At 35.0% G+C, this 27,153-nt stretch overlaps 1 protein-coding gene and 1 long non-coding RNA gene across 6 annotated transcripts in view; one reads left to right on the top strand and one right to left on the bottom strand.

The window, feature by feature from the left end:
* RNPC3 (RNA binding region (RNP1, RRM) containing 3) overlaps positions 1–24,039 on the bottom strand; it is a 47,564-nt gene extending 23,525 nt beyond the window's left edge. For 3 of the 4 annotated variants that reach the window (XR_007135593.1, XR_007135594.1, XM_047785166.1), the window contains exons 1-14: positions 23,696–24,039; positions 21,976–22,023; positions 17,425–17,543; positions 16,472–16,555; positions 15,664–15,775; positions 14,514–14,582; positions 12,937–13,073; positions 10,549–10,674; positions 7,611–7,762; positions 5,266–5,427; positions 3,904–3,998; positions 3,729–3,787; positions 1,027–1,159; positions 239–310 (exon numbers count right to left, since the gene is read on the bottom strand). Coding sequence is in view for 1 of the 4 variants with exons in the window: in XM_047785166.1 (XP_047641122.1) it covers positions 251–310; positions 1,027–1,159; positions 3,729–3,787; positions 3,904–3,998; positions 5,266–5,427; positions 7,611–7,762; positions 10,549–10,674; positions 12,937–13,073; positions 14,514–14,582; positions 15,664–15,775; positions 16,472–16,555; positions 17,425–17,543; positions 21,976–22,023; positions 23,696–23,887 (1,548 nt within the window). In the remaining 3 variants the exon portion in view is untranslated. Of the gene's footprint in view, positions 1–238; positions 311–1,026; positions 1,160–3,728; positions 3,788–3,903; positions 3,999–5,265; positions 5,428–7,610; positions 7,763–10,548; positions 10,675–12,936; positions 13,074–14,513; positions 14,583–15,663; positions 15,776–16,471; positions 16,556–17,424; positions 17,544–21,975; positions 22,024–23,592 lie in introns of all 4 variants that reach the window. The other variant, XR_007135595.1, reaches the window with a different exon arrangement.
* Positions 24,040–24,045: 6 nt separating this feature from the next.
* Positions 24,046–27,153, top strand: part of LOC125129923 (uncharacterized) — a 269,500-nt gene continuing 266,392 nt past the window's right edge. For both annotated transcript variants that reach the window (XR_007135597.1, XR_007135596.1), the window contains exon 1: positions 24,046–24,140. This is a non-coding gene — a long non-coding RNA (uncharacterized LOC125129923). The remainder of the gene's footprint in view (positions 24,141–27,153) is intronic.

Consider the following 27,153-nt stretch of genomic DNA (forward strand, 5'->3'; position numbering starts at 1 on the left):
AACTGGGGAGGACTGGCTATCCAAGGCCTAATGTCCCCTGCAGACCTACTAAATCACAAACTCTGAATGGGGGTGAGGGGAAGCCCAGTAATCTGTATATTATCAAATCCTCTATGATTATAATACACATTAAAATTTAAGAATTGGGAGATTCATGAATACTCTATTAAGCTTTTATCCATCCTTAATTTCATCTAAATAAGGTCATGTCCTTTAATTATATTATGTCCACACTTACCTTTATTAACTTTTAGCACTTTCTTTTTCCTTCTTTAGAATCTTGTTTTGGTCTAGCAGATCGAGCAAATTGCTAATATTTAAAAATTAAGGTTTCCTTCATATGAAAGCAATCTTTTCTAAATTATTAAGTACTTCCTAATGTAGGAGTACAGTTTTTAATCTATTCTTTAAGTTTGTCTTCCTACTCTCAGTCATTTGTGAAGTTTTTGTTGACTGCCTCCTAGCTTCAGGATCTGGAGGAAGAGGTAAAAAGCTTATATTTACCTTTTCTTTTACAACCATTTTTTACACCTGGACCTTTGCTCTTTCATTTATCCCAGTGACTTCTAGTTTGAGGTACATTAACTGCAGAAGGCAGCATGATTAAATGCTGCTGAAAGCAGGCTGGCTAATTAATGATATATTTTGGTTATTAAAATTCTCAAGCATAAATGGGAATTACAATAAAATAAAATATAAAATAATAAACTACAATGAATCTGACCTTTCTTTAATGATTCTAAATGTACTTCTTGACACTGTGGTCTCTTTGGCTTAGCACGAGTATGTATATACTTTTAAGCTGTATTAAGTAAAATGATTAGATTCGGTTAATTTTAATAACCTTATAATGCTTACTTTCCAAGAAAAATCTAAACACTTTCATCTGACTCAATTAAATATATCCATAACTGAGCTAGAATGCCAGCTGCTGAGATTTCTAAAGGGTTATATAAAAAACGGTTTCAATTATACCTTTACTCCTAAAAACCACACAGTCTTATAACAGACTGATTTGAAGGATACAACTACCATAGGTTTTCCAAAAAGAACATATCCATTAGCTTCCTTTAATGCTTTTGCTGCTGCTTTTTCATTTGGAAGTCCAATGAATGCTTGTCCTTTCATGCGACCTTCTTTCATCAAGCGTATATCAAACCTAGAAGTCAAGGAAGAAAGGATGGTTTGGCGTCAAAGAATGTCAAAGCAGGAGTTCCTGTCATGGTTTATGGTAACAAACACAACTAGTATCCATGAGGACAGGGTTTCGATCCCTGGCCTCATTCAGTGGGTTAAGGATCTGGTGGTGTTGTAAGCTGTGGTGTTGGTGGCAGACGTGGCTCTGATCTGGCGCTGCTGTGGCTACAGTGTAGCCTGGCAGCTATAGCTTCAATTCAACCCCTAGCCTGAAAGCTTCCATATGCCAGGTGTGCAGCCCTTAAAAAAAAAGAAAGAATGTCAAAGAATTCTGATGAATTCTTGGAATGTGTTGAGCAATTTAAAATTTTGTTATTTTGGAGTAAAAATGACTATAATATCTGACTAGTATGTTAATTACTCAGGCTTTCTAAAATTGATTCTATAATAGGTAATGTATGTTTGAATTGGGTTATCTTTTTTTAGCTATTATAAATGCATGTGACTTAAAAATTTTATTATTAGCAACTATAAAAGCAAACTGTTAAAGTTTTTATTTCATAGATTTACTTTTACGAAAATGTCATGCACTGAATTCAAAACTACTTACTCGAGTGACAAAAACAAGTATACAAACAAGAATAGATGGGCTGTCATGACAGGAACTACAGAAAAGTAACATGGAATTTCAGATCAGGAAGAGACTTCACTGATCTAGTCAAAATCACCATTTTACAGAGACTGAGTGACTTCTTCATGGTCACACAGATAGCTAAAGTTAGAGATAAAAACATGAACCAGATTTTTGCATTCCAAGTGTGGTCTTCTATAATCTCCTAGTGTACTCATTCCTCAGCATTTTGAGGGAGAAAACCATACTCAAAACTACTTAAAAAAAAGACTGTAATTTACAACTGAAGTACTACCTGCCATTTTGATAGTCTAGAAGACTAGGAAAAGCATATAAAGAATTTTATAAGTATCCAAAATGCAGTGAAATTTTTTTCCTAAAAAAAATCACAAGACCAGTCCCACAGGAAACAATTATTTATTATTTTGATGTGTACAGATTTCTCAATATAGACTTATGTTTCCCCCTAAAATTCAAATGGCAGGTAATACTAGAAATAGAAAGAATGCATATTCATATACATTTTTAATATACACATACACACAATACATATAAGGTATATATTTACATGTGATACATATACACATACACACATTCATATTTTTTTTTCTTTTTTTTTTGTCTCTTTGCTATTTCTTTGGGCCGCTCCTGCGGCATATGGAGGTTCCCAGGCTAGGGGTCGAATTGGAGCTGTAGCCACTGGCCTACGCCAGAGCCACAGCAACGCGGGATCCGAGCCGCGTCCGCAACCTACACCACAGCTCACGGCAACGCCGGATCGTTAACCCACTGAGCAAGGCCAGGGATCGAACCCGAAACCTCATGGTTCCTAGTCGTATTGGTTAAGCACTGCGCCAGGACGGGAACTCCCACACATTCATATTTTTAAAATTTTTATTTTTTCTCCTTATGATCAGGATCCAAAGTCAGCAAGAAGAAAAATGGCCAGTATTTTGCATTACCAGCAAAAGAAACTAAATATTCTTTTAGGAAGAGCTATCTGCCACTAATGAACATAAATGGACAATTTTAAGACATGGTGCTTCTTGTGCGTGCCTGTATAAAAAGGTTAACATCCCAGATAAGACTTTAAAAATATTAGTTTCACATGAAGATTAAATCAAAATTACCTATTTAGAGTGACTTCTCTATTTTACCTCCATTCAAAAGCCTCTCTCCTTACATTTTCTAATTTTCTTTACTTCTAATTTATATGGTCATACGTACTCTGGAGTTAACTAATTATAAAATTTTAATCAAATTCTAACTCTAAACATAAATGTTTGTATCATTCACAAATCATATCCCTCCCTATTGCTTTCATAAAATTAGAAGCCTTGCTTAACTGCAGCACAACCAAAAGAAATTTCTGCCAGATTAGAAATATAAAAAAAATCTGCCAGACTGTCATATACTCCTGGATGAATCATTAAAACACTAGTTTTCAAAATATCATCTTTGGAACGACAGCTTTGGCATCATCCATGAGCTTATTAGAAACACAAATTCATGGACCCTATACCTTAACCTAGAAAACCAGACTATCTAGGGACAGACCAAGGCAATGATTTTACTAAGCTATTTTATGTAAGTTAAAATTTGAGAACCACTGATTGAAAGCTAGAGATTAAGGTCAGAATTAAACTTTATTTGTGGTTACAAATAAAGTTTTACTGGAATGCAGCTATTAGTATTCATTTATGTACTGTTTATGGTTGCTTTCATAAGACAAAACTGAGTAGCTGCAACAGACAGTGTATCGACTGTGATAACATAAAAACATTAAATTTTTATTACCTGCTCATTTAAAGTTTTCTGACACTTGCTCTAAACATCTACAAGACTAATTGTGCAACAGGCAAGAACAATTTCTTCATATAATTTTCCAGAGGGAAAAGATGATAAAGAAAAATAACAGATTAAAAACAAAATGTAATTTGAAAACATAAATTTCACTTACATTATCCGTTGTGTTTCTGATGAAAAGTCAACATATCTTCCAAAAATAAATTTAAGGTCCTAGAATTTCAAACAAGGAAAGACTAATAAGGAAGTCCAGGAAAAAAAACCAAAAAAACCAAAAAAACCCACACACACACAAAATAATAAAACCAACTTATATAAATTCAACTTACCTTTTCTTGAACATGTTTAGCTAAATTCTTTACATAAATTCTACAGTTTGGTTCACCAGGTTCATAGCTTCTAAAAACTGAAAGTGTTTCCATTTCTTACATAAAAACAAAACAAAGATATAAAATTAAGACAGGCTCATTAATTTTTCAAAGAAAAACCATAACAAAATTCAAATGTAATTGTTAAATAGACAAAATATGCATTATGAAATTGTTAAAACCAAAAACTAATGGCAAAGTTACTAAGGATAAAAATACCCATTAAAAATCTAAAGTGACATTATGAAAATAAGTGTAAAATTTTCAGGCATCTAAAACAACTAAAATATATTCACTAAAATATTTAGTATTATAATTCTTAAAAGGTTACCTTCAAGATGAGTTATTTAAAAAAAAAATGAAGCAAATTAAGATGCTATAAATTATTTGCGTAACTGTTTTGCTAAAGTCAGTCTCCTAAACTACCAAGCATTAATATATTCAAATGTAAGAATGTAATACTCAAACATAACAATCAGGTATTTCTGACAAACTGTGCATCCTGAATCTCTCTACAGCCACTCCTATATAATGTCCATAATCTGTTCCTGACAACTAGGTCAAAAATAATTCCAATCAAAATTGCTAGTTGGGGAAGTTCCAGTTGTGGCTCAGGGGTAACGAACCTGACAAGTTATCCATGAAGATGGGGGTTCGATCCCTGGCTTCACTTAATGGGTTAAGGATCTGGAATTGCTGTGAGTTGTGGTGTAGGTCGCAGATGCAACTCTGATTCAACTCCTAGCCTGGGAACTTTCATATGCTGCAGGTGCAGCCCTAGAATGCAAGAAAAAAAAAATGTGAGGTGGGGGTCTGGTTCCTATTATTATGGGAAAAAATACAATGTGTTAAATGCCAATCTAAAACCCCTAAATATTTTCCTAAAACACTACAACAGGAAAAATCCATGAGAAGTAAAAGAGTATCATGTCAGGATATAAAACTAATAAAGAAAGGCTTTTACTTTTTTGAGACAAGTAACTGCTTTGCATACATCTCAGGCAGTATTGGGTGGTCTGTCAATTGTCAGAATATAGAATTCCAGGCTGTGGACCACACTGATTTAGGATGTCACATAAAAGTTTCAGGAATGAAAATAAAACATTTTTCAAATATATACTAGAAACATTTTATTGAGAGATACTTACCTACTTATGAAGTATGGGTAGTAAAAACCAAAAGTGGTGATTAAGAACATTAACTAGAGATGTTTTGAAGTATGTGTTTGAAATAAGGTAAATAACATGAAGAGATCTGTTCTGTTTCTTACAGGGCCAAAGAAATATAAAATGGAGTAAGCGCTGGTTCATTTCATTAAATTACCTTCTCGAGAAATTCTGCCCTTTTCCAACTCCCTTCTAGAAATACATTCTGATGGCATTTCATCAGAGTCTTCTTTGATCTCCTCTGCAATGCTCATATTTGGTTTGGGGAAGATTTTTCCAAATCCTTTATTGGATGCATCAACTCCAGAAGCAGGTAAATCTAAGAATGAACATTGATACTATTATCCATTGAAAATTCCTACTTCAGGAATAGTTTTTGATTTCCATTTTTAAGATACCTTTTAACATTAAAACCCTTGGGTGTTTTTCTCAATACTTTGAAACAGGGGTAAGCAAACTTTTTCTATAAAGGTTCAAACAGTAAATATTTTAGGCTTTGCAAGACATATGGTTTTCGTCATGACTATTCAGCTCTGTCACTATACATGAAAACCATAACATAAGACACTTGTATTTGAGGATACTAAAAAAAAAAATCCATTATACCCCTCTTCATTAAAAAAAAAAAAACCACAAAAAACAAAACAAAAAAAAACAAAAAGCAAAATCAAACCTTAGTCCTATAAGCAGTTAAGGAAAAAAAAAAGTATTTGAACTTAATTATCTATTCATTTGATTAGAAAAATCAAAAACACTGATCTTTTCAAAAAATTTAGAATTGCAGAATAATGGATTTCATTCAGAAAACATGAGTTTTAGCTTCAGTAAAAATAAAACTAGTTTAGGGGAGAAAGTTTAGAAGACAGGATTAAACATTCACTAGAAAAAATTTTAGTTATACTACTCAAAAAGCCAAACCAAATTGTAAAATGGCTGTGAAAATGATTCAAATAATATGCCACATTTAGGATTATAAAAATCTCCTCATAATATAGAACAACTGTTGTACAATCCACAATTTGTATTGTATTGTGGCCTGAAGATATCAGTAAGAGAAAAAACTTTTACTTTTTAAACACTTTGAAGAAGAAAAACTTTAAAAATTGCTTTAAAAGATAAACTTTGAAAACATTACTTCAGCATTACATTGATATATTGATATTATACACTGACAGAGAATGGGATGACTTGAGTCAATTAAGCTTAAAAAAAAAAGTTCATATCAAAGAGTGACTAGCCATGAGATTAACAATGAGATCCTGCTGTGTAGCACTGACAACTATGTCTAGATACTTACAACGCAGCATGACAATGGGAGAAAAAATTATGTATACATGTATGTATAACTAGGTCCTCATGCTGTACAGTGGGAAAAAAAGTGTTGGGGAAATAACAGTAAAAAATAAAAAAAAGAAAGAAAACCATTCAAAAAGAAAAATATTAAATATGGAAATCAAAAAGTAGCTGTCTGAAAAGGCAATGCATTCTCACTAACCATCACAGAGACAGGAATTAAAACCAATTAGTTTTGAACCCAGTACATTCTCAATACTTATTTGAAATCTATCCTATATTCACGTAAGTGCTCAGATATATGTACAAAAATGTGTATTCCAGTATTTTCTGTAAAAATAAAAAAAAATGGAAACAACCTCAACTATGAATACAGTACGATTAGATAAAGATTGATGTAACTATTCCATGGAGTATTATGCAGCCATAAAAAGTAACCCATGATGGCCATTTAAAAAAAGAAGGGAAAATAAAATGTTTTTATACAAGAGTAAGATAAGATCTGGAAGGACGATCTTCATATCAAATTACTAAAAATGATTATCTCTAAGTAATGGAATAGGGAACAGTTGGATCTGAGGTGTTAACTTTTTAAAACTTTATGTGCTCCTGTTTTGATTACATTTTCTTTAAGCTGGTATTATTCTGAAATTTAAAAATTAAAGAAGAGATGCCATTATAAAATCGTATTAATGTATTAACTAAGCAGAAAAAAAACTCATAATTTCAATATATTATCTTTAAGCTAAAGAATAATATCTTGGTAAACAAACTTCCAAATCTTTTAGATTAAAACAAAATTACATAAAATCTACAACTCACAAGGTAATCACACTGCTGTTTTCCTAACATACAATTATGCTAATAAAACCATAAAACATCATATTTAACAAGCAATGAAAAATAAACCAATATAAGAAATTTGTATTTTTAGTGTAAAAATCAGCAAAAAACAGACTAAATTTCACCCTAGAGTTCATTACTAGTAAAAGGTAACAGTGACAATCTTACCATTAAGCACTAATTTTAGTTTTATAAAAAAGTTTGAAATGGGTAGTATTCCATGCCACTAAGGAAGACATAACTGCCTATTTTTTAAAACATAGTTCACAAATACTAAAATATAGAAACATAAACTTTAATTCTAACACCAAGAACTGACTGAGAAGAATTTTTACATAGCATATTAAAGAACTAAAATGTGCTTACCACAATTTTGTTCTTCAGAATTTTGCTCCTTTTCTAAATCATTCTTAAATGCAGCTGGCATGTCAGTAGATATATGGAATTCAATTTTTTTATTACCTACAGGTTGTGGCTGGTCAAATACATCCGAAGGTAACAGCACTGGATGTAAATTGCTGTTTATAAACAATCACAGCGTTACTTTGTAATTGCAAAGAAAATTCTGAGTAAAATATTATTTCATATTTACCTTTAAAATCTAAAATACACTATAGGCAGTGTACAAAGTAACTTATATTTAATACTCCAATAAATTCTAGCAAATGCTCTAATATGGTTATCATTAAATTCCTAGTTTAGATATATAGGAGTTTGAGGTTAACAGATGTTAAGACACTGCATAAAGTCACTCAGTAAATGACAGAAACAGGATTTTAGGACTATTGGTTCCAAACTTCAGGATACTTACCCATTATAAAAAAAGTTCATTCTATGTTTAATAAAAGCTTTTATGCACTGTATGCTAGATTCTATATATTGGATAGCTATGCTATAAAGTGGCCAGCCACAAGTCACATGTGGCTAAAGAGGACTTGAAATGTTGCTGTAGTTATGCTCTAAGTAAAAAATATACACCAGAGTTTAACAAGTTTGTGTAAAAAAAGAAATGGAAAATATCTCAATAACTTTTTATATTAATTATATGCTGTAATAATACTTCAGATATAATTATTTTAAAATATATTATTAATATTTTATCTTTTAATGTGGTTAATGGAAAATTTAATTTGGTTCACATGACAGTTGCTAGGGATCCCACAATGAAGTAGTCAAAAATCTCTATATAACTTTGTAGTCAGCCCTCCAGATCCATGGTTCCTCTGTATTCACAGTTCTATATTCAGGGATTCAAATAACCTCAGATCATGTAGCACTATAGAACTTACTGAAAAAAATATCTGTGTAAGTGCCCACACAGTTCAAATATGTGTTAAGGGTCAATTGTATTAATTTTTAATTGTTCAGTGCTGCTATTGAGATTAAAAGTATGGGACTGTGATATCAAGACACACACAGGTGGGAAATACACATATTAGACAACATGAAATAATAATGTAAAAAACCCAAAGATTAAAGACTCATTCCTTTAAAAATGTAAAAAGATCATTTTAAAAAACTCCTTTCTCCACTTATAAAGTTATAAGCTCAAATTAAATTTACATTGTAGAAAAGTTGAATAAAATTAAAATCACAATTAATGGCAATTTTCACTGATCAAGATATGAATAAAATAAAAAGAATTCCATGGCAGACAGGCAAGTAAAATTTCTGCCACAATTTCAAAAAAAATATGTTAATGCAAAATGTCAAGTAATCAGTCAAAAAGGAAAGAAAGGACAATATATTTCAAACAAAATACACATTAATGAATACTATTTCTTTGGCAATTTCTCTACTATAAACAAAAGGTTTAAAACATAGTGGGGAGTTCCTGCTGTGGTGTAGAGGGTTGAAGATCTGGCCTTGTCTCTGCAGTGGCACGGGTTTGATACCTGGCTCAGAACAGTGGGTTGCCGCAGCTGTGGTACAGGTTGCAGCTGCAGCTTGGATTCCATCCCCAACCCAGGAACTTCCATATGCTGCAGGTGCAGCCAAAAAAAAAAAAAAAAAAAGACAGTGGGAAGTTAACTTGTATCTAATTAAACTATTTCATACCGATAGCCCTGAACATCAGCCCAAATCCGCATATTTACTGCAGAATTTATTATAAGATAACGAAGTCTGAAACAAATTCTTAATTTTTTAAAAATGGCAATCATATTATAACGGCTCCTTCAATATATTCAAACATCATAATCTAACATTTAAGACAGGTATCTTCACATCCCTTTAGCTTTCCCTTTCATCATTTCTATTCCTATGCAACAAATTTTCCTACGTCTAGAATCACTCACTTTACCATTCACACTAGGTATCTCTTCCCTTCTCTCATTTTTCAAGACCAGTTCAAATGACTCCTCCCTCTTAAAGTCTTTCCAGGTTTCTTAACTGACTGTGACCTCTCCTTTCTTGCAACCCTTCATTCTTAGTTATATCTTTTTCTATGTCGTTTACCTGCATATGGCTTACTTTCTCATAACACTATTAACTCACTTTTAGAAAAGATGGCATTAAGCTTTGGAAGTATGCTCCAAACTAAATGATATTTAACAGGCAACTTGTCATACATTCAATAAATATTTAAAGGTGGGTCCTGTTTGCTAAGTCATGAACTTTGACATGGTGTCGTACTTTGAAGTAAAAAAAATGTTTAACATCAAGTAGTAGATTTAGGAAAAACTAACAAAATTTCATATAAGCACATTGGTGATAGCATTATCAAAACCGTGAAAGCACATGAAGAGAGATAATGAAAGGAAAATAAATGGCTTTTGTTTTGGATAATATCTTAAGTGCCTACAAGACACTTTGAGTATGCCACCTGGAAGCTAGAAATGAAGACTTCAGATCTCAGGGGGTTAAATCTGGAGAGGGAGATTTGGAATCTATTAGCTGCAATAGGTGAATGATAAAAATTAATGAGATTAACAATAAATTTGAAACTATGAACAGAAGATGGGGATATATGGAACCAAATCTTTAAAAGAAATAAAAAGCAAGGGAGTGAGTGAGTGAAAAGCATAAAAGAAAGAAAAAAAAAGGAGAAATGGAAGAGAGGCAGTAAGCTGAGAAACAAACAAAGAAAATGTAAAATTAATGGTGGACAATTTCAAAGCCCAGGGTAGCTAATAGTATCAAATGCTGGCAATATCAACTTGGACTGAATTATGAATACTTGTGAATTTGGCAAATAGGAAGTCACTGGTAAATGAAATAAAAGCCAGACTGAGGAATGATGTGAGTTAAGCAGGTAGACAAAGTACATACAGAAACCTTATTTTACAACCCAAAACAAAATTACCTGTGTGAAGCAGATGATGGTGTATTCAACATATCCTTTATTTTTCTCTTTTTTCTCGCATGGCGCTGCTTTATTGTTTTTGGTCTTTTGGGCTGAAGATTTGCTAGTTCCATTAGTTTAGTCATTCTACATTGGAGGAAGGGAAAGTAAAAACTATTCTGTTATGTAGAAACATAAGCTATTCATTACTGTTTCTATTAAGCTTAAATTTCTATTTGGGCTTAAATTATAAAATAATTTATATAACAAGTATAATTTCTAAGTCATTAATTAACATACAATCAATTTGACAAAAATGCAAGTTATAAATCTCCCTTCTTAGTTTGAAGAAACTGGGAATTCACTACATTGCAATTTGTCAATTTTTAAATACATTATAATAAAATTATTAGTTGCCCCAATAAATGACTAAACATTGATGACAAAAAGTTGAACAGGATACACTAAATATAATCTGTGTAATTTTACTGTTCTTTTCTTGAATGAGCTTAGAGAGAAAATTATTTTGATTCATATTCTAATTATTAAAGAGAGCCCTGAACTTCAGTACTTTAAAAAATATATTGTGCATAATTTTTGGATAGCATCATTCATACAAATAACTTGGGAACAGAGTTTTCAAACACTATACTTTAAAGCAGCTTAATCAACCAATGTGTGACAACTGATACCTTGTACATAGCTTATTTCATTTTGATCATGAATAATATTTAGAATAGATTTTGTCTAGGCTTTCTTCTATCTTCCATAGGATAGGATACAGTGCTTCCGAAGAGCAGAAGTTCAAAAACCACTAATCACTGCTCTACTTCTTCCGGTTAAATTTGTGAAATTTGAAAGCAAAATAAACATGATAAAATGCAGTGAAGGAGGAGAGGGTAGTTAAAATAGGCTGCAAACCTTTCTCCTTGAGGAAAAATTAAAACGTAAGCTATAAATTTTTAAAACCTCTTAACAACATGGTTTACCAATATTTTTATAAATCCAGTCATACAAAACATGTTATATTCACAAACTGCTCATCTAAAGTACATTAAGCCTTTACAACAGGGCAAGGCACTGTTAGGTAAGCAATCAATAAATATTTTCTGAACAAATAAATAGTAGTAATGTTTTATACTATTTCTGGAAGACAACAGAGAAGTATGAAACCAGAGACTGGTTCATGAAACGGCTTTGTTCTTATGACTCAAGATCAATTAATTGTAGAATTCCACACTGCATCCCTAAATGGAAACCAAAATAAAACAAAAAACAACAAAGGTTTTGGCTAGTCTTTGTATTTATTATCATCATTATAAGAAAATGCAATTTAAAGAGGTTAAGTATTTAACTCATTACAATATTCTACACTCTTCTTTGTTTAGCAACAAGTTAAGAAGTTGTCTATCAAGAACTGTCAGTCTTCCTAAATGTCTCTATTCAAAACAGATATTCACTCCCACTGCTGTAGTTTCAGCCCTACCTATACTTTGATTTCAATTCTTTCCTTAGAAAGAGAATACATATGGAACCACTACTTAAGTAGATGATGACTCAATAACAGCATGTTGCTGCTGATTACTTGTATATGTTGCCTGGATTCTCTGCTTTGCTTTGACTCATGTCAACCATTCCTCCATCTGGCTATTTCTGTGCATTATATGCCTAAAACCCCCATCACTTGCCAATACAAGTCTTTTAGGGTAGAGGTTGACAAATTACAGCCAAAGGACCAGCTGTAGGTTTTTTTTTTTTTTTTAATTCAAAGTTGTGTTTAAAGATGGAAACACTCATTAAGTTGTCATCTACGGCTGTTGTCCCACTATAACAGAATTCTTTGGCCCTATACAGAAAACGTTTAGCAATTCCTGTTCTAGGCTATGCTGTGTATTATATACCTGAACACTACTAACAATTTACTTCTCTTTGTAAAAAACGTGGTACTAAATAGACAGTGAAAAAGGCACTTGGATACAGTATGAGTTGAAACAAGACAGAATTTCACCTTGTTCTACTTCATCTAGGAATAAGCATTGCCAATCAACTAAAATTTTACACAATTCTGCACATGCAGAAGACCAAAACAGCACAGTAATTATTGATTTTGAGGTTACACATAAATTGTAACAAGTAGGCAGAATTGCATATACAGAATTAATAATGAGGATCAATCATATACCATAATCATCAATCCAGAAAATTACTCAGAATAGAAAAAGCTTCCTTTAGGTCTTGCATCCAGTCTCAGGTTTTAATCTATAGCTATTATGTATGCCTCGAGGGGATGGACAAACTAAGGACCCCAAATTGTGAAGAGCTATATGCAAAATAAGAAGACCAAGAGAATCTTTTTCCCATATTTTATGTTTCTTAGAATCTAAACAAATATTATTTGACATTACAAACCTTTGACGGTCTTCATCATCACTGCTTTCATATTCTGATTCTTTACTAGATAATTCCTCATCTGGCAAAGGGGGTTCCTCTGGTGGCTGAGGAGATGTGGGTGGAAGAGGTGCATGTAATGGCATATAGTCTTCATACTAATTAAATGAAAAAAGCAAAAATACTGTGTCAATCTATGGTGTTCATAGAATAAAAAACCATTTTCATTCAGATACATGATTTTCATATCTACCTCATGATTTTCTTTTATGTATTCAACACATATGATGGAACATGTCTTGGCAGACTGCTAGCTATGGACAAAACCTGTTTCTTATTCCTTTGCAACTAAATGGACTAAATTTCCAAACCTCCCTTGCAATTAGATTTTACCCGAGTTTTAGCCAATGCAATGTTCACAAAAGGAAACTCCCACACGTCTTCTTTTTCCTTGATCCCAAGGCTCAATGGTAAATCCTCACCAACCTGGGACTGCACACAGTGAATAAAACTTATGTCCTCTGAATAACTCAGTAGAGGGAAACATCATTTTGCCCTACTTTCCAAATTGATTTGACATGAGTAAAACGTAACTTATGTTAAGTGACTAAGACTTGAGTTTTATTTGTTAACTACAGCTAGCATATTACATCTAATATAACACCCTTACAATGTGCCAGGCATTGAGGTGTTGTGGTTACAAAGAAAAATTATGAAGCTAATTGTATACACATTAGAAAAGCAGCCAATACACAATAGAAGCAAGTTTTCTATTTAAATGTTAGCCCTCATAATAATTTCTCACTACTGTTATCTAAAGAAAGTACTAAGAGTATTAAGCAAAACAATAACTAAAATTACTCAAGAGCAAACATAGCCTACCATCTAAATTACTGACAGATTTGCATAGTAAATTCTAATTTAAAAATTATCAATGCTTCTTATCTTCTGCTAATGCAGAAAATTAACAATAAAATCAAAACAATAGAAATTTTAGGAAATTCAGTTTCTTTCTTTTTTTTTTTTTTTTTGACTTTTCTAGGCCACTCCCGCAGCATATGGAGGTTCCCAGGCTAGGGGTCTAAGCTTGAATCAGAGCTGTAGCCACCGGCCTACGCCAGAGCCACAGTAATGCAGATTCGAGCTGCATCTGCAACCTACACCACAGCTCACAGCAACACCGGATCCTTAACCCACTGAGCAAGGCCAGGGGTCAAACCTGCAACCTCATGGTTCCTACTCGGATTTGTTAACCACTGAGCCACAATGGGAACTCCTGGAAATTCAGGTTCTTAAATGTAACTATCTTATAGAATAACATGATGTTCTAGGTGAAAGAACTGAACAACGCTGGCAGAAATGATGGCCTCTATTACCAAAAGCATTTCTTTAGTGTTCTAGCTTTCTCCGACTTTCAGTGCTCCACTTGACTATTACTATGTTAACTTTATATTTGTTCTTTATTTTCAATACACATTAGAGGTCACTGGCATAACACTTGTAAAAATTTAGCCTCAATAATCTCACCTCAGAAAAAAAAATTTTGAATCTTGAAAATTCTAAGGATTTTAAATTTCTAAGAATTTCCAATATCTTACCATTGGAGGTCGTGCAGTAATTGGTCCAAAAGGCGTGGGCAAATTCATTTTATTCATAAGATGAAGCACCTTAAATAAAGTGGTAAAGCATTTAAAATCAAATAGAAAAACGATGATTCAATTCACAGCTGATATTTTATGTACTTACAAACTTCGCAATAATACTATTGATTAATTTAGTGCAAAGGAAGGCCTATCTCTTGCCTTTATAATCCCAGGATACGACTAAACCAGTGCATTTCTGGCACTGGTACATTACAGAAGATTGGCCTTCCTAAAATGACTGTAAATTCTATAAATACTATTATTCTCATTAATAAAAAGTCATGTTCTTCCAATGTAAAAACCTGAAATGCTATGTTTTTTCCTAATTATTGTGAAATTATGAAATAGAGTACAATAAATAATCATCATCATCTATATGATGTACTTCAAAGAAGTATCTTGTCAATAGTTTCAAGAATTTGCTGAGGGGTCCACTGTACCTTTTCCTTTAAGAAAGAAAAGTAAAAAAGAATTACCATAAATTATATTTTCCAAATTAGCTTATATTTATAGTATTATTAATACCAACCATATTAGTATGTTCATGCTGTAGTTTATACAAAGCCTTTAGTTGAATGCAATAATTATTTCATTACCTTTTGCAATGGACTGTGTGTGTGTGTCCCTCTCCAAAATTCGTTATGTTGAATCCTAACCCTCAATGTGATGGTTTGAGGAGGTGAGGCCTTTGGGAAGTAATTAGGTCAAAAGAGTAGAACCCTCATGAATGGGATTAGTGTCCCTTATAAAAAGCGTAACAGAGAACTTCCTCACCCTCTTTCAGCTATGTGATGATAAAAGAGGAAATAGCTATCCGCAACCCAGAAGGGGACCTTCAACGGAACCTAACCATGCTGGCACACTGAAACGATCTCCACTTAATCTCTAGACTATGAAAAATAAAATTTCTATTGTTTAAAAGTCACCTAGTCTATGGCAGTTACAGCAGCCTGAACTAAGACACTTTTAAAATACTGAAATATCATTGCCTATAGGAATTAGTCTAATTAATACTATTATAAAAAAAAAGTATGAGAATTAGGATGAAAAATGACCTATCAAGTTATACAGGTATTAACTCTGAGAAAATGTTTAGAAGACTTACCTGTACATAGAACTTAGGCACACTTGCCAAAGCATTTACTATGTTTGCTAGGATTGTGCTCGAAGGTGGCGGGTACATATACTTGAGGCATGAATTCAGTGGAAAAGTCAGCCTAAAAAATATATATTTAAAATGCTTATTTGGTTTAAAAAGTTTCATATCAATAACTCACTTAGGAGAAATATTAACATGCAAATTACTCAAATGACATGATAAATCTAAGAGTATTTTTTTCCTAATAGATCCAAATGAGTATATTTAAAAAAAAACTTGCCTTCTGATACCATTATAGAAAAATATGGCATTTCTTATCAGAGCTTATAACTCTGAACATTTTAATAGGACCAAATTCAGTGACAAACTCATAACTCAAAATGTTTAATAGGTTAACATTCATGATATGTAATAAAATAGCCTTTAAAAATTATCTTCTGGAGTTCCCGTCGTGGCGCAGTGATTAACGAATCCGACTAGGAACCATGAGGTTGCGGGTTCGGTCCCTGGCCTTGCTCAGTGGGTTAACGATCCGGCGTTGCCGTGAGCTGTGGTGTAGGTCGCAGATGCGGCTTGGATCCCGCGTTGCTGTGGCTCTGGTGTAGGCCAGTGGCTACAGCTCTGATTGGACCCCTAGCCTGGGAATCTCCATATGCCGCGGGAGCGGCCCAGGAAATAGCTAAAAAAAAAAGACAAAAAATTATCTTCTTTGCAATACACCACCCCCCCCCGCCCCCGCTCCAACCCACACTACCCACCCACTTATGCAGAAGAAGACCAAAAGAACAATGAAATAAAAACAAAAAGTGCTGACCCATGGTTTGGTGCAATTCCATTTTCTATGGTTAAACAATCAAGTTCTTTCTTTTCTTTATCATCTTCCATAGGATCATCAGACCTAAGAAATACAGAATCAAAGTTGACCTTATTTTTAGAAATAGAGTGAAAAATTACATACAAAAAGACATCTTTTCAAACATGGCATTATTAAAACAGTTCCATTTCCATAATACGTAAAACTTTCAACTATTTCTTAAGCAAACACCAATTAAGAAGAATATCTACTCCAGATATTATATAAGGCACATCACATTTTCACTTATTTTTCACAGCAACCCTATGAAGATGTTATGATAAATTTCACTGAACAAAGAAAAAAAAAATTGAAGTTTTCATATGGTATATAAAATTGTGTCACACAGATTTGTTTAATATGCATTCATGAGGGTTTATTAAAACTCAGACTGCTGGAGTCTCATTCTCCTCCCACCCTCAACACTCCAAATTTCTGATTCAGTAGGACTAAATTAAGGCCCAAGAATCTATATCTCAGCCAGGATCCTAGATGATGCAGCTGGAGCAGGGATTATACTTTGAGAACCACTGGTGTAAAGCAATTTTATAAAGGATATGTTACTACAAAAAATTTCAGCTGGGAACCAAATACCAGCCCATGACTATTCATGACACCTTGCTACCTCTAATAGAAAGACTTTATACTAGTTACCATCCTTCCACTTAGAGCTAAATACTTTTAGCCTACTCTCTTCCAACTTTACATTGATTAATTCCTAACATAAAATCAAAACAAATTCCTAACGCACAATTAGGAGCAAACATTGCTTTAATGTCCTAGACTCAGCAGAGATATATAATCATTTATTTTTCTGAATTATTTACTTGCTAGTCTGAAAACAATCTAAGACCAATAAAAATGATTGAAAAAAAATACTTCAAAATGTTAGGAAAATCTAACCATCTACATACCTTTTCTTTTTTTCAGTGCTTGAAGAGGGACATGGTGAATGAACTTGATCTTGCTCTTTCGCAAATTCAACAACTAGAGTATGACCTAAAAGTTTCAGCTGATGGAGTCTTGTCAATGCCTTTAGTTGGAAAAAATAAATTGATAACTATTCCAAAAATTATTTGTTAGAGACTACATACAAAACAATTAATACATGCTTTTTGTTAATGCTGTTAACATTCCCTTTGTTATTTCTTATTCATTTCTAATCTCAGGCTGCCAAGCTTTCATTATCTGTTAAGGGATTGCTTCCTATCACTTAACAAAACTAAGATCTGGTTCAATCAAACAATGCCTACACACAGGCAGCTAAAAATGGTTAGAAAAACAAACAATGAATTGGGTTGGTCTTGCGTTAAATTCATAATCACAACCACAAACTTGAGGGTGATTCTTACTGAAGCCATGCAGTTATACATTATATTCTTAGTTCATTTATTTTCTACCAATCTCTATGGAAAAAGTTTCTACTTTTCCTTCCCTCCTCAACTTCACAATAGTCCTATTCCATTCTTTTAGCCTAGGACACTGCTTCCTACTTTGAGAAAAGTGAAGCAAACAGATGAGAACTTTCCTAACACCTCATCTACCAACATTTGCAGCCACATATTCTACCTTCCATCTGTTATCACATATTAACTATCTATATTTGTATTTAAACCTAGTTGTTTTGGTATGTATACTAAATCCTAGCCTCTCTTCTACTCTCTGGACCTATACATGGGGTGTTCTTGATTATACTACTTATGTTCTGTCCTTTATTGGATTATCCACATCAGTATACAAACACACTTATTTTTCCCCACCCTAAAAGTATTTTTTTCATCTAGAATCCCACTAATTAGTCCCACTCCCTTTAAATTACTCTTGCAGTAAAACTCCTTAAGAGTTATCAACCCCTCTATGTAAAACTCCTTTCCTCCCATCCATTCTCTAACTTACTCCAATCAGGCTTATGCCTTAATCAGTTCACTGACACTGCTTGCCATAAACAACCACAAATTCTGTATTGCCGCACCAATGATCAACTCTCAGTCTTCATTTCATTGCATTTAACACAATCACTTCCTCATTAATACACGTTCTTCACTTGAGATATAGACACTATAGTTTTCTACAGTTTTCTTTCTAGCTCATTGGTTTCTACTCCTCAATCGCTTTGCCTATGTCATCCTTAACTCTTACAGTTGACATACTTACTCCAAAGGTCTATTACTGATCCTCTCTCTCTAATCCAGCATCTTGAATGCTGGTGCTGATGATTTACCAATTTATAACTTCAGCCCAAACTTCTCCCCTTAAGTCCAGGATGGCTCCCCTGAAGTGTGTCTAACAAACATTCTAAAAACAACACTTCAGGGAGTTTCCGTCATGGCTCAGTGGAAACGAATCAGACCATCATCCATGAGGACAAAGGTTCAATCCCTGGCTTCCCTCAATGGGTTAAAGATCTGGCACTGCCATGAGCTGTGGTGTAGGTTGTTGCTGTGGCTGTGACGTAGTCCGGCAGCTACAGCTTCAATTTGACCTCTAGCTTGGGAATCTCCATATGCCACCAGTGCAGCCCTAAAAAGACAAAAAAACAAACAAACCAAAAAAAAATAAAAAAGAAAAAAAATAAAATCAACACTTCAGAAACAGAGTCACTTCTTTCCCCACTCCCCCTCAAAGGGTCTCTATTTGAACCTTCCCCATTTAAGTTGATGGGAACTACCTTCCCTCACTTACTTACATCAAAAATCTTGGAATCATCCTTAACACTTCTTTCCCACACTGCATACCCAAGCCAACAAGAAATTGTTTCCTTCCACCTTCAAAATATATCCAGAATCTAACTACTTCTTAGCATCTCCACTGTGATTGTCATAATCCAAACCCTTATCTCTTGACTGAATTACCAGTACAAAACAGATTTCCCTGTTTCTACTATTCCCTGCCTTGCATCTGTTCTCAACACAAAGTGATACTTTTAAATTTAAATTGAAATATGTTACTGCTTTGCTTACAATAAATACTCCAGAGGCCCCCAATTTTACTCAGAGTACAGTCTAGGGCCCTTACAATACCTACACTTACAATAAATACTCCAGTGGCCCCCAATTTTACTCAGAGTACAGTCTAGGGCCCTTACAATACCTATACTTCTTACTCTTTCTTCTCTGACCTTGAACCCAATTACCGCTCCCATTTTTTCTGCTTTAGACACACTGGCTTCTTTGAACATGACAGGCATGCTCCCACAGAGCCTTCTTTCCAGTTATTCCGAATCTTACTGGAATGCACTTCCCCCAGCTATTCCCTTAGCTAATTTCCTTCAACTCCTTCAAAGTATGACCCTAACTACCTTAACTATAGCTTAACTCTCCCAACTCAGCACTCCTGGTGCTACTGTTCTTTTTCTTTTTTCCATAGCAATTGTCATTTTCTAAAATATTCAACAACTTATTAAGTTTATTATTTATGGTCTATCTCTGCTTTTGAGAATGTAAGCTTTGATAAGGGCATAAACCATTGTCTTATTCACTAATATATCCCAAGATCAATAGCAGGATCTAGCACACAGCAGGCACTTAATATTTTTTAAACAAATTGAATTTTAGGCCTTAAATGACACTACAATTTTATTCTGCCACTTTTATGCATCCTTATTTGACTCCATTATACAAAGCAAGTTTTTAAATGTTTCAATAATTTTCAAGTTCCTACATCAACTCTAGACCCTCTTCAGTATCAGTGGAGGTTATCTGAAACAGAGTTGAATTGCTTCACCTTTCTTCTTCTCCAAATGGATGTCACATTCTTTTCTTTTCAAAATCATGGCCTTTTATTTTTGAAGACAATGACTGGTCCCATGTCCTCTCCTACAAGTTAATCTCAATGCTAAAACAACATGGTTTTCTGTTAACTATAACTATGCTATATTTCAAAAAGTCTTTACTGAAAAAAAAATTTCCTGTACTTAAAAAAATACATTAAATATGAAAGTCTTCTGTTAATCCCATCCTCAGAGGAAAAACATTTATAATTCAATTTGGTGTATAGCTCCACCACATACTGTGCTATGCATAAACTAATATACACAGTTTTCATGTCCCAAAACTCCAGGGTTACATAATAATGTTTTGTAACTTTATTCATGCACTCTATCTAGGCTATACTCCTTATTAACACATATTCTTTTGACTTATTCTCTGATAGTTGTAGTCCAATGTATGGATATACTACAATATAAAGTGTTCCTTCCCCTTACTGATGAAACTTTGGGTCACTTCTACTGTTTCACAATAAAAAGTACTGCGCTCATTCTACATTTTATGTCATCACAGGATCTTGCTTCTCTCTTTGCATCCATGAGAATTTATTTCCTCGTTCTACTTCCTTTTTAATGTCTCTCACCAGTTGTCTCTGCTGGCTCTTCTTCCCTTGGGCAATCATATTCATGAAGAAACTCTTTTTAAGCTTGCCTCAACGCTTGATGTTTATTTTTAATTTTTTTTACATTTCCATGGAAGTAGCCTAGCAAATCCGCAAAGAGATGACAATTCATTACCTACTTTTGCCTTCTCTGAATTCTGTCCCTTTCACCTCATGTAATAACCCAATAACTCAGGCCAAAATTATCCAAGTATTCCCTCTCTTTCAATGACTGAACATCTAAAGGGATCACAAGACAGACAAGCACAATCTCTACCACATGTACAGCTTCCTTTGTCTTCTTACTGCCCTATTCAGATCGTTTCTCTTGCCTTGGCCATTTGAACATTTCTACTCTTGATTTTGCATTTGGTCGTTCTACCTCTAATCTTTTCCCACATCCAATCCATTACATGATCTCTACCAGATAACTTTCACAGGCCTGATTACAATTATTGGCCAGCTCAAATGTATCAAATGCCTTAGGAATAACTACTGAATAAAATTCAGTCCTGCTCTCATTTCCACCCAAATTTACTCAACCTATCTTCCAAGCCCTATTTCCATTCAACCCTTAGTTTTGGCTTCACTAAGAACTTTCCATGCACCACAGTTTATTTAGTATTCTTCAAACCTGGAAGGCTCTGCTCTGTGTGTTTTCAAAATTCAACTAATCATTAAAGGTCTATCTTAAAGGCTACCTCCTTTATGAATGATTCCCTAGATTTTTATACATACATAAATGCTTCATATATATGTGTATGTAGACATTCCCTTCAATATTTAAAACACCTTGCCTTGCCACAGTTACACAGATAATTATCAATATTTGCATCCTTTAAGAACTTACTTATAATTACATGAGATTACAATTCAGTTTTAATTCAAATTCCAGTTAATCTACTAGTCATATGTCCAAATACCTAAACATTGGACAAAAACAACTAACAAACCAAGTGTAGACTTTGAGGCAAACTTTGGAAAAACAAAAGCTTTTGCTTTTAAAAACTACATTTTAACACTGTGTTTCATTTTTGAACTAAGATTAGATAAGAGAAAAATTGTAGAAAATTTTAATAGAGAAGAAAAAGCCATACCTTTATAGCTGCTTTTTCATTAGGGAAAGTGGCAAAAGCGGTATGTTTCTGAAAAAGATTTAAGGTACAAATTATTTCAAATATAATTTCAGGAGTTCCTGTTGTGGCTCAACAGAAACAAATCTGACTAGGAACCATGAAGTTGCACGTTCGATCCCTGGCCTTGCTCAGTGGGTTAAGGATCTGGTCTTGCTGTGGCTCTGGCATAGGCCTGCAGCAACAGCTCTGATTAGACCCCTAGCCTGGGAACCTCCATATGCTACAGGTGTGGCCCTAAAAAGACTACATATATGCACATACCTAATTTCAGTTTCTCTTAAGGAAGTCTGATATACCAGTTGACAGTGATTCCACACATTAATAAAATTACAGAAAAGAATGGGAGACCATTTAACTACTAATTTCAGTACAGTGCTTTTGAATTAGTTTTGGATGGACATCTTTGAGATGAAAGCCTTATAACTTTTTTCCATATAAAAGTGTGGACATACAGCACATTTGACATAGGCTTTCAAATAGTTCTACAGTCCATAAGTTAAAAAACTACTATACCACTCTTAAACCATCCAAAAATATAAAATAGCTTCCATTTATAAAACATCTAAAGCTCTAAACATTTCTCTATATAGCCAAATGCAATTTTAAAATGCTCACCAACAGAAAATTATTTCTGAAGCAAATGCTCCTTTTGTGAGTTTTCCTTAAAATGGAGGTTCAATGGGAGAAGTCTATTTTTAAATATAAACTATATTTAGATATTTTTAAACTATAAGAGGAAAATAAGTACAAAGTAAATGAATCATTATGCTGAGGTTCTGTAAATCTTAATCAAGCATTTACAAGTTTATTGATTATACACCGCATATCTAATTTTGTCTACTCTATTCAAGATAACCCAATTAAGTGTATTTAAACTGAATCACACACAATATATTTGCTGGTATACATGACACTGTGCAAAACTGGTTCTTCTTCCAATTCAGTAATTCTCAACCCTGGCTGCATATAAGAATCACCTGGGGAGACTTAACCACTGATGTTTTGCCCCATTCACAGGCCATCTTTCAGAAACATAACATCACCGTTATTATTTTCATGGAGAGAAATCCACCGGAAACATCTTCAGGTGTAAAAGAAAATAAAGCAACTGTGTATACTCCTGTGTTAGAACTTTTAAAAGTCTTAAAATATCGTTTTCTAAAGGAGTCCGTCGGAAACTTTATGAGGAACATCTTCGTCAAAAATCTAGTCGAAACCCTGTAACAAGGTTTCTCCTAATTTACCCTATTTTCTCTTCTATTTTGATGAAAGTTTTAATGCTAGCTTACAAATAAACCAATATTTAAAAAAAAAAATAGTGCTTTGTTACTTATTCCTCAGAGTACCCTTGAATCTAAGAGAATTACTCCCAAATCCAAAGGAGTTTTGAGATTCTCAGGATGAGCGGATATAATGGAATACAACTGAGCTTATTTTCCCTTCTTCTGCTTTGCCCTTCTCACTTGCCCTTTCCCGCAGCGCGGCGAAGAACCCAGGCTCGGGCCAATTAAAACTTGACTTGGGACGTAAGCTTTCTCGAAAGGAAAGAAAAAGGACTGGCTAGCCCCCACTACGCACGGGCATCTTCCTCGCTCTTTTCCGTCTTTCTTCTGTCAGAACTTCCTCTCCCGGGCCACCAGCCAAAGGCCTTCCCCCGAGGCTCGGGACCGGGCGCCCTTACCAGCCTCCCCTTATCGGACAGGACGCGCACTGACTGTGCCCCGAAATACTTCAGCAAGTCCTCTTTCTCCTCAGCGGTCAGCTCGGCTGGCAGATGCCTCACTAGAAGGGTTCGGTCGCCCCGCGGCGGAGAAAGCGAAGCAGAGCTCTGGCATCCTCTCGACATCGGGATCGGCTGTTCTGGGGCCGCCATTTCCGCTCGAGCACCAGCAAGAGAGTAAACGCGTGAACCCGGCAGTCATCAACCGAAGCTGAGCGAAATGCGTGTTTTTCCACTTCGCGCTAAGGATTATGGAAAACAAGAAAAAACGCGAGAGTTTGCCGTCTTCTCGCGAGACCTACGCCGCGGACCTGTGATACTTCGGCGACGCTTTTCTCAGACTGCAGGGCGAGGTTCCACACCGATGGGGAAGTAAAATGATTCAAGTTCCAGGTAGCTGCTGAAGGTATTAAAAACAAAAATTCCCCGGAGGAAGGAGTGAGGATTAGAAAAACTGTCAAAGAAAGTAGGAGGGACTTCAGCTACCTTGACGAACGAGGAAATAACCCCAAGGGCAGAAGTCACTTCTGCGCCTGTGCGAGCGAGGAGCGAGTCTGGGCGTGGCGCCAGCGGGGAGCCGAGCTGCGCATTATTGGGTTTCCAATCCTGGCGGACTGGAACTTGAGTCTGATTGGCAGGTGGGGTCTTGAGGGTGTGCCTACCGTCCGGGGCTGGTAAAGCCTGGACCTGGCAAGTTATTAGGCTTAGGGTCGTCCTCGTAGCCAAGCGAGCTCAGTTTAAGGAACAGAAGGTTGAGACATGTTTTGTTTTCTTGAATCATCAGACTTATAGCAGTCTGATTCGTTCTGCGCGTGGTTCGTTTCACAGAATTGGCGTCCTCTAGAGAAAGATACCCTAATTTAAGTCCCCACAAAAATTGTAAGGGGTAGGTACTCCTCCCCATTTTACAATTAAGGACGCTAATGTACGAGGAGATTTGAGTCACACAGCTAGTAAATGATAGATCAAACAGACTATAAATGATGATAAGAATTTAAAAATCATGGGGAGGCTCCTTCCCAACACACTCATAATGTCATGTATGTAGAGCCAGGCCTTGAGGGCCCTGTAGGTTAGTTTGGAGTTTTGATTATCAGGAGAGCAATTGGACAGAATTTTTTTAGTAGGGCTTTGCGTGTATGTGTATATGTATGTAATGATTACATTTTAGATATGAAAATTTCTCTTTGGTTGCATTCTGAAAAAATGGAGTAAAAGCAGAAAGACCAGTTGGGCTACTGGGTAGCCCAGGCAAAAGGCACGGCTAGGGAGTTCCCTTTGTGGGTCAGTGGGTTAAGAACCATGCTAGTATCCACAAGGATGTGGGTTGGATTCCTGGCCTCACACAGTGGGTTAAGGATAAAGGATATGGCATTGGCACAAGCTGCTGCATAGGTCGCAGATGTGACTGTCTGGTGTCTGTGGTGTAGGCCAGCGGCTATGGCTCCAATTCATCCCCTCGCCTGGGAACCTCCATATGCCATGGGTGCAGCCCTAAAGAAAGAAAGAAAAAGACACTGTTAGAAATAGTTTGGTGACAGTACCTGAAGAAATAGGAATTGAGATGTATCTTGAAATTATAATTGATAAACTTGAAGAGTAATTAAGGAGAAGTTTGGAGGATGATAATGTCATTCACTGAGCATGAGAAGAGTGAAGTATAGCTAGGTTAGGAACTGTAGGGGAGGGAGGAACACATTAAATTTGAAGTACCTCATCAGTATTCATGTTTCAGCTAGGCAGTTGGATGTGTAAGTATGGCGTTCTGGAGAAACATTAACACTGGATACACGTATAGCATCAACACATATGATATTAATATCCAAGGGAGACCAGTGTTGATCCATGGGGGCACCCATTGTTGAGAAATTGAGAGGTAGGAGAACAAGGTGATCCTTTCTTGGCATTTACAGTCTAGTAGTAAGACAGACTCAAACAGGTATGTAAGTAAATGAGTTCCTCTTGGAGAGTAAATAAGTACTTTGAGGGAAAGAAAAAAAGAGAGCCAGGGTAGAGTGATAAACTAGTTGGATAGGGCATGCTACTTTAAACACTGTCCTTTGCAGGCTTTTTCCTGTGTAATATATATATGATTAGCATATACTAGACATAAAGTCAATGAATGAATGCATGCATGGATTAACTTTAATATTACCACTGCCTGCTATGGTCAAGTATTGCTACATGAGTCATCAAGATAAGTTTAATGGTCTTTTCTATAATAGAGACATCACAACTCAGTGAGAGGAACATGACAGAATTTCATTTTCTCTTAGTGGCTTTTAATTGTACTCAATTAAATCCACCTTAGCCTTCCCTTGATAATAGTTCAGGCAGATTTCATAATATCTTGGTCACTTTCAGTTTACTAACAGTCCAAGTTGGTTTGAAATGTCAACTTCATACTCCATTAAGGTCACATTTCTTACCCACCCTTCATATCAGGCTTGACCTGAGGGATAAGAAGATTTCATAATATCTTGGTCACTTTCAGTTTACTAACAGTCCAAGTTGGTTTGAAATGTCAACTTCATACTCCATTAAGGTCACATTTCTTACCCACCCTTCATATCAGGCTTGACCTGAGGGATAAGAAGATAAAATTTGCTTTCATGTCTCCCATTTTCAGGTGGAACTGGGTGTGCTTTGCTCTGAGTTGCACCTTTCCCTGTGCTTGGTTTAGCCCGGAGGTTTCCTAACTTTCTCAGCTCATGGTGCCCTCATTGTCTAAGTAATTTTTTTACAACATCCCTAGTTGCCACCATGTTTCCTGTTTCATCTTGATTTTCAAAAGGCACTGCCACCTGAACAGACTCTGTAAGGTTCAGCAATTATTCCATATATTCCTCTTCATTTCCCAACTCCCTCGTTAGAATCATGGGATTCAATCTGGTTAGTGGGCTGTTAAGGAAAGCAACACGTGCCAATTCCAGACTAGTACAGAAGAGTGATTGTGAAAGTAGTGATCCTGGAGCCCACACATTGAGATCATAGAACTGTAAGGTAAATACAGCGTAGAATACCAACCTAGTCACCGCATGGATGACAAATGTCCAACAAAGATGCTTGACTCCTTCCAAAATTTGCCTATGTTAGAAATAACTTTTATTAACTTTTTTAATGTAAATGTACTGATCGTTTAGGGTTAACTTATTTTTTTAATTAAAAAACGTTTTTACCATAGCAAAGTCCATTCTACCACCATAAAAAATATACATTGAGATGGTTCAGTTTGTGTGTCTGGGTGTGTCTTTGAGGGTGCTTCTAGATGAGATTAGCCCTTGAATTGGTGAACTCAGTAGACTTCCATTACCTGTATGGGTGGGCGTTATACAGTTCATTGAGGTCCAGGATACTACTAAAGGTGGAGAACTGGAAGAATCACTCCTTTTTTTTCCTGCCTCCCTGATTAACCTGAG

Source organism: Phacochoerus africanus, chromosome 6 (assembly GCF_016906955.1).
Source record: "Phacochoerus africanus isolate WHEZ1 chromosome 6, ROS_Pafr_v1, whole genome shotgun sequence".
Taxonomy (NCBI): domain Eukaryota; kingdom Metazoa; phylum Chordata; class Mammalia; order Artiodactyla; family Suidae; genus Phacochoerus; species Phacochoerus africanus.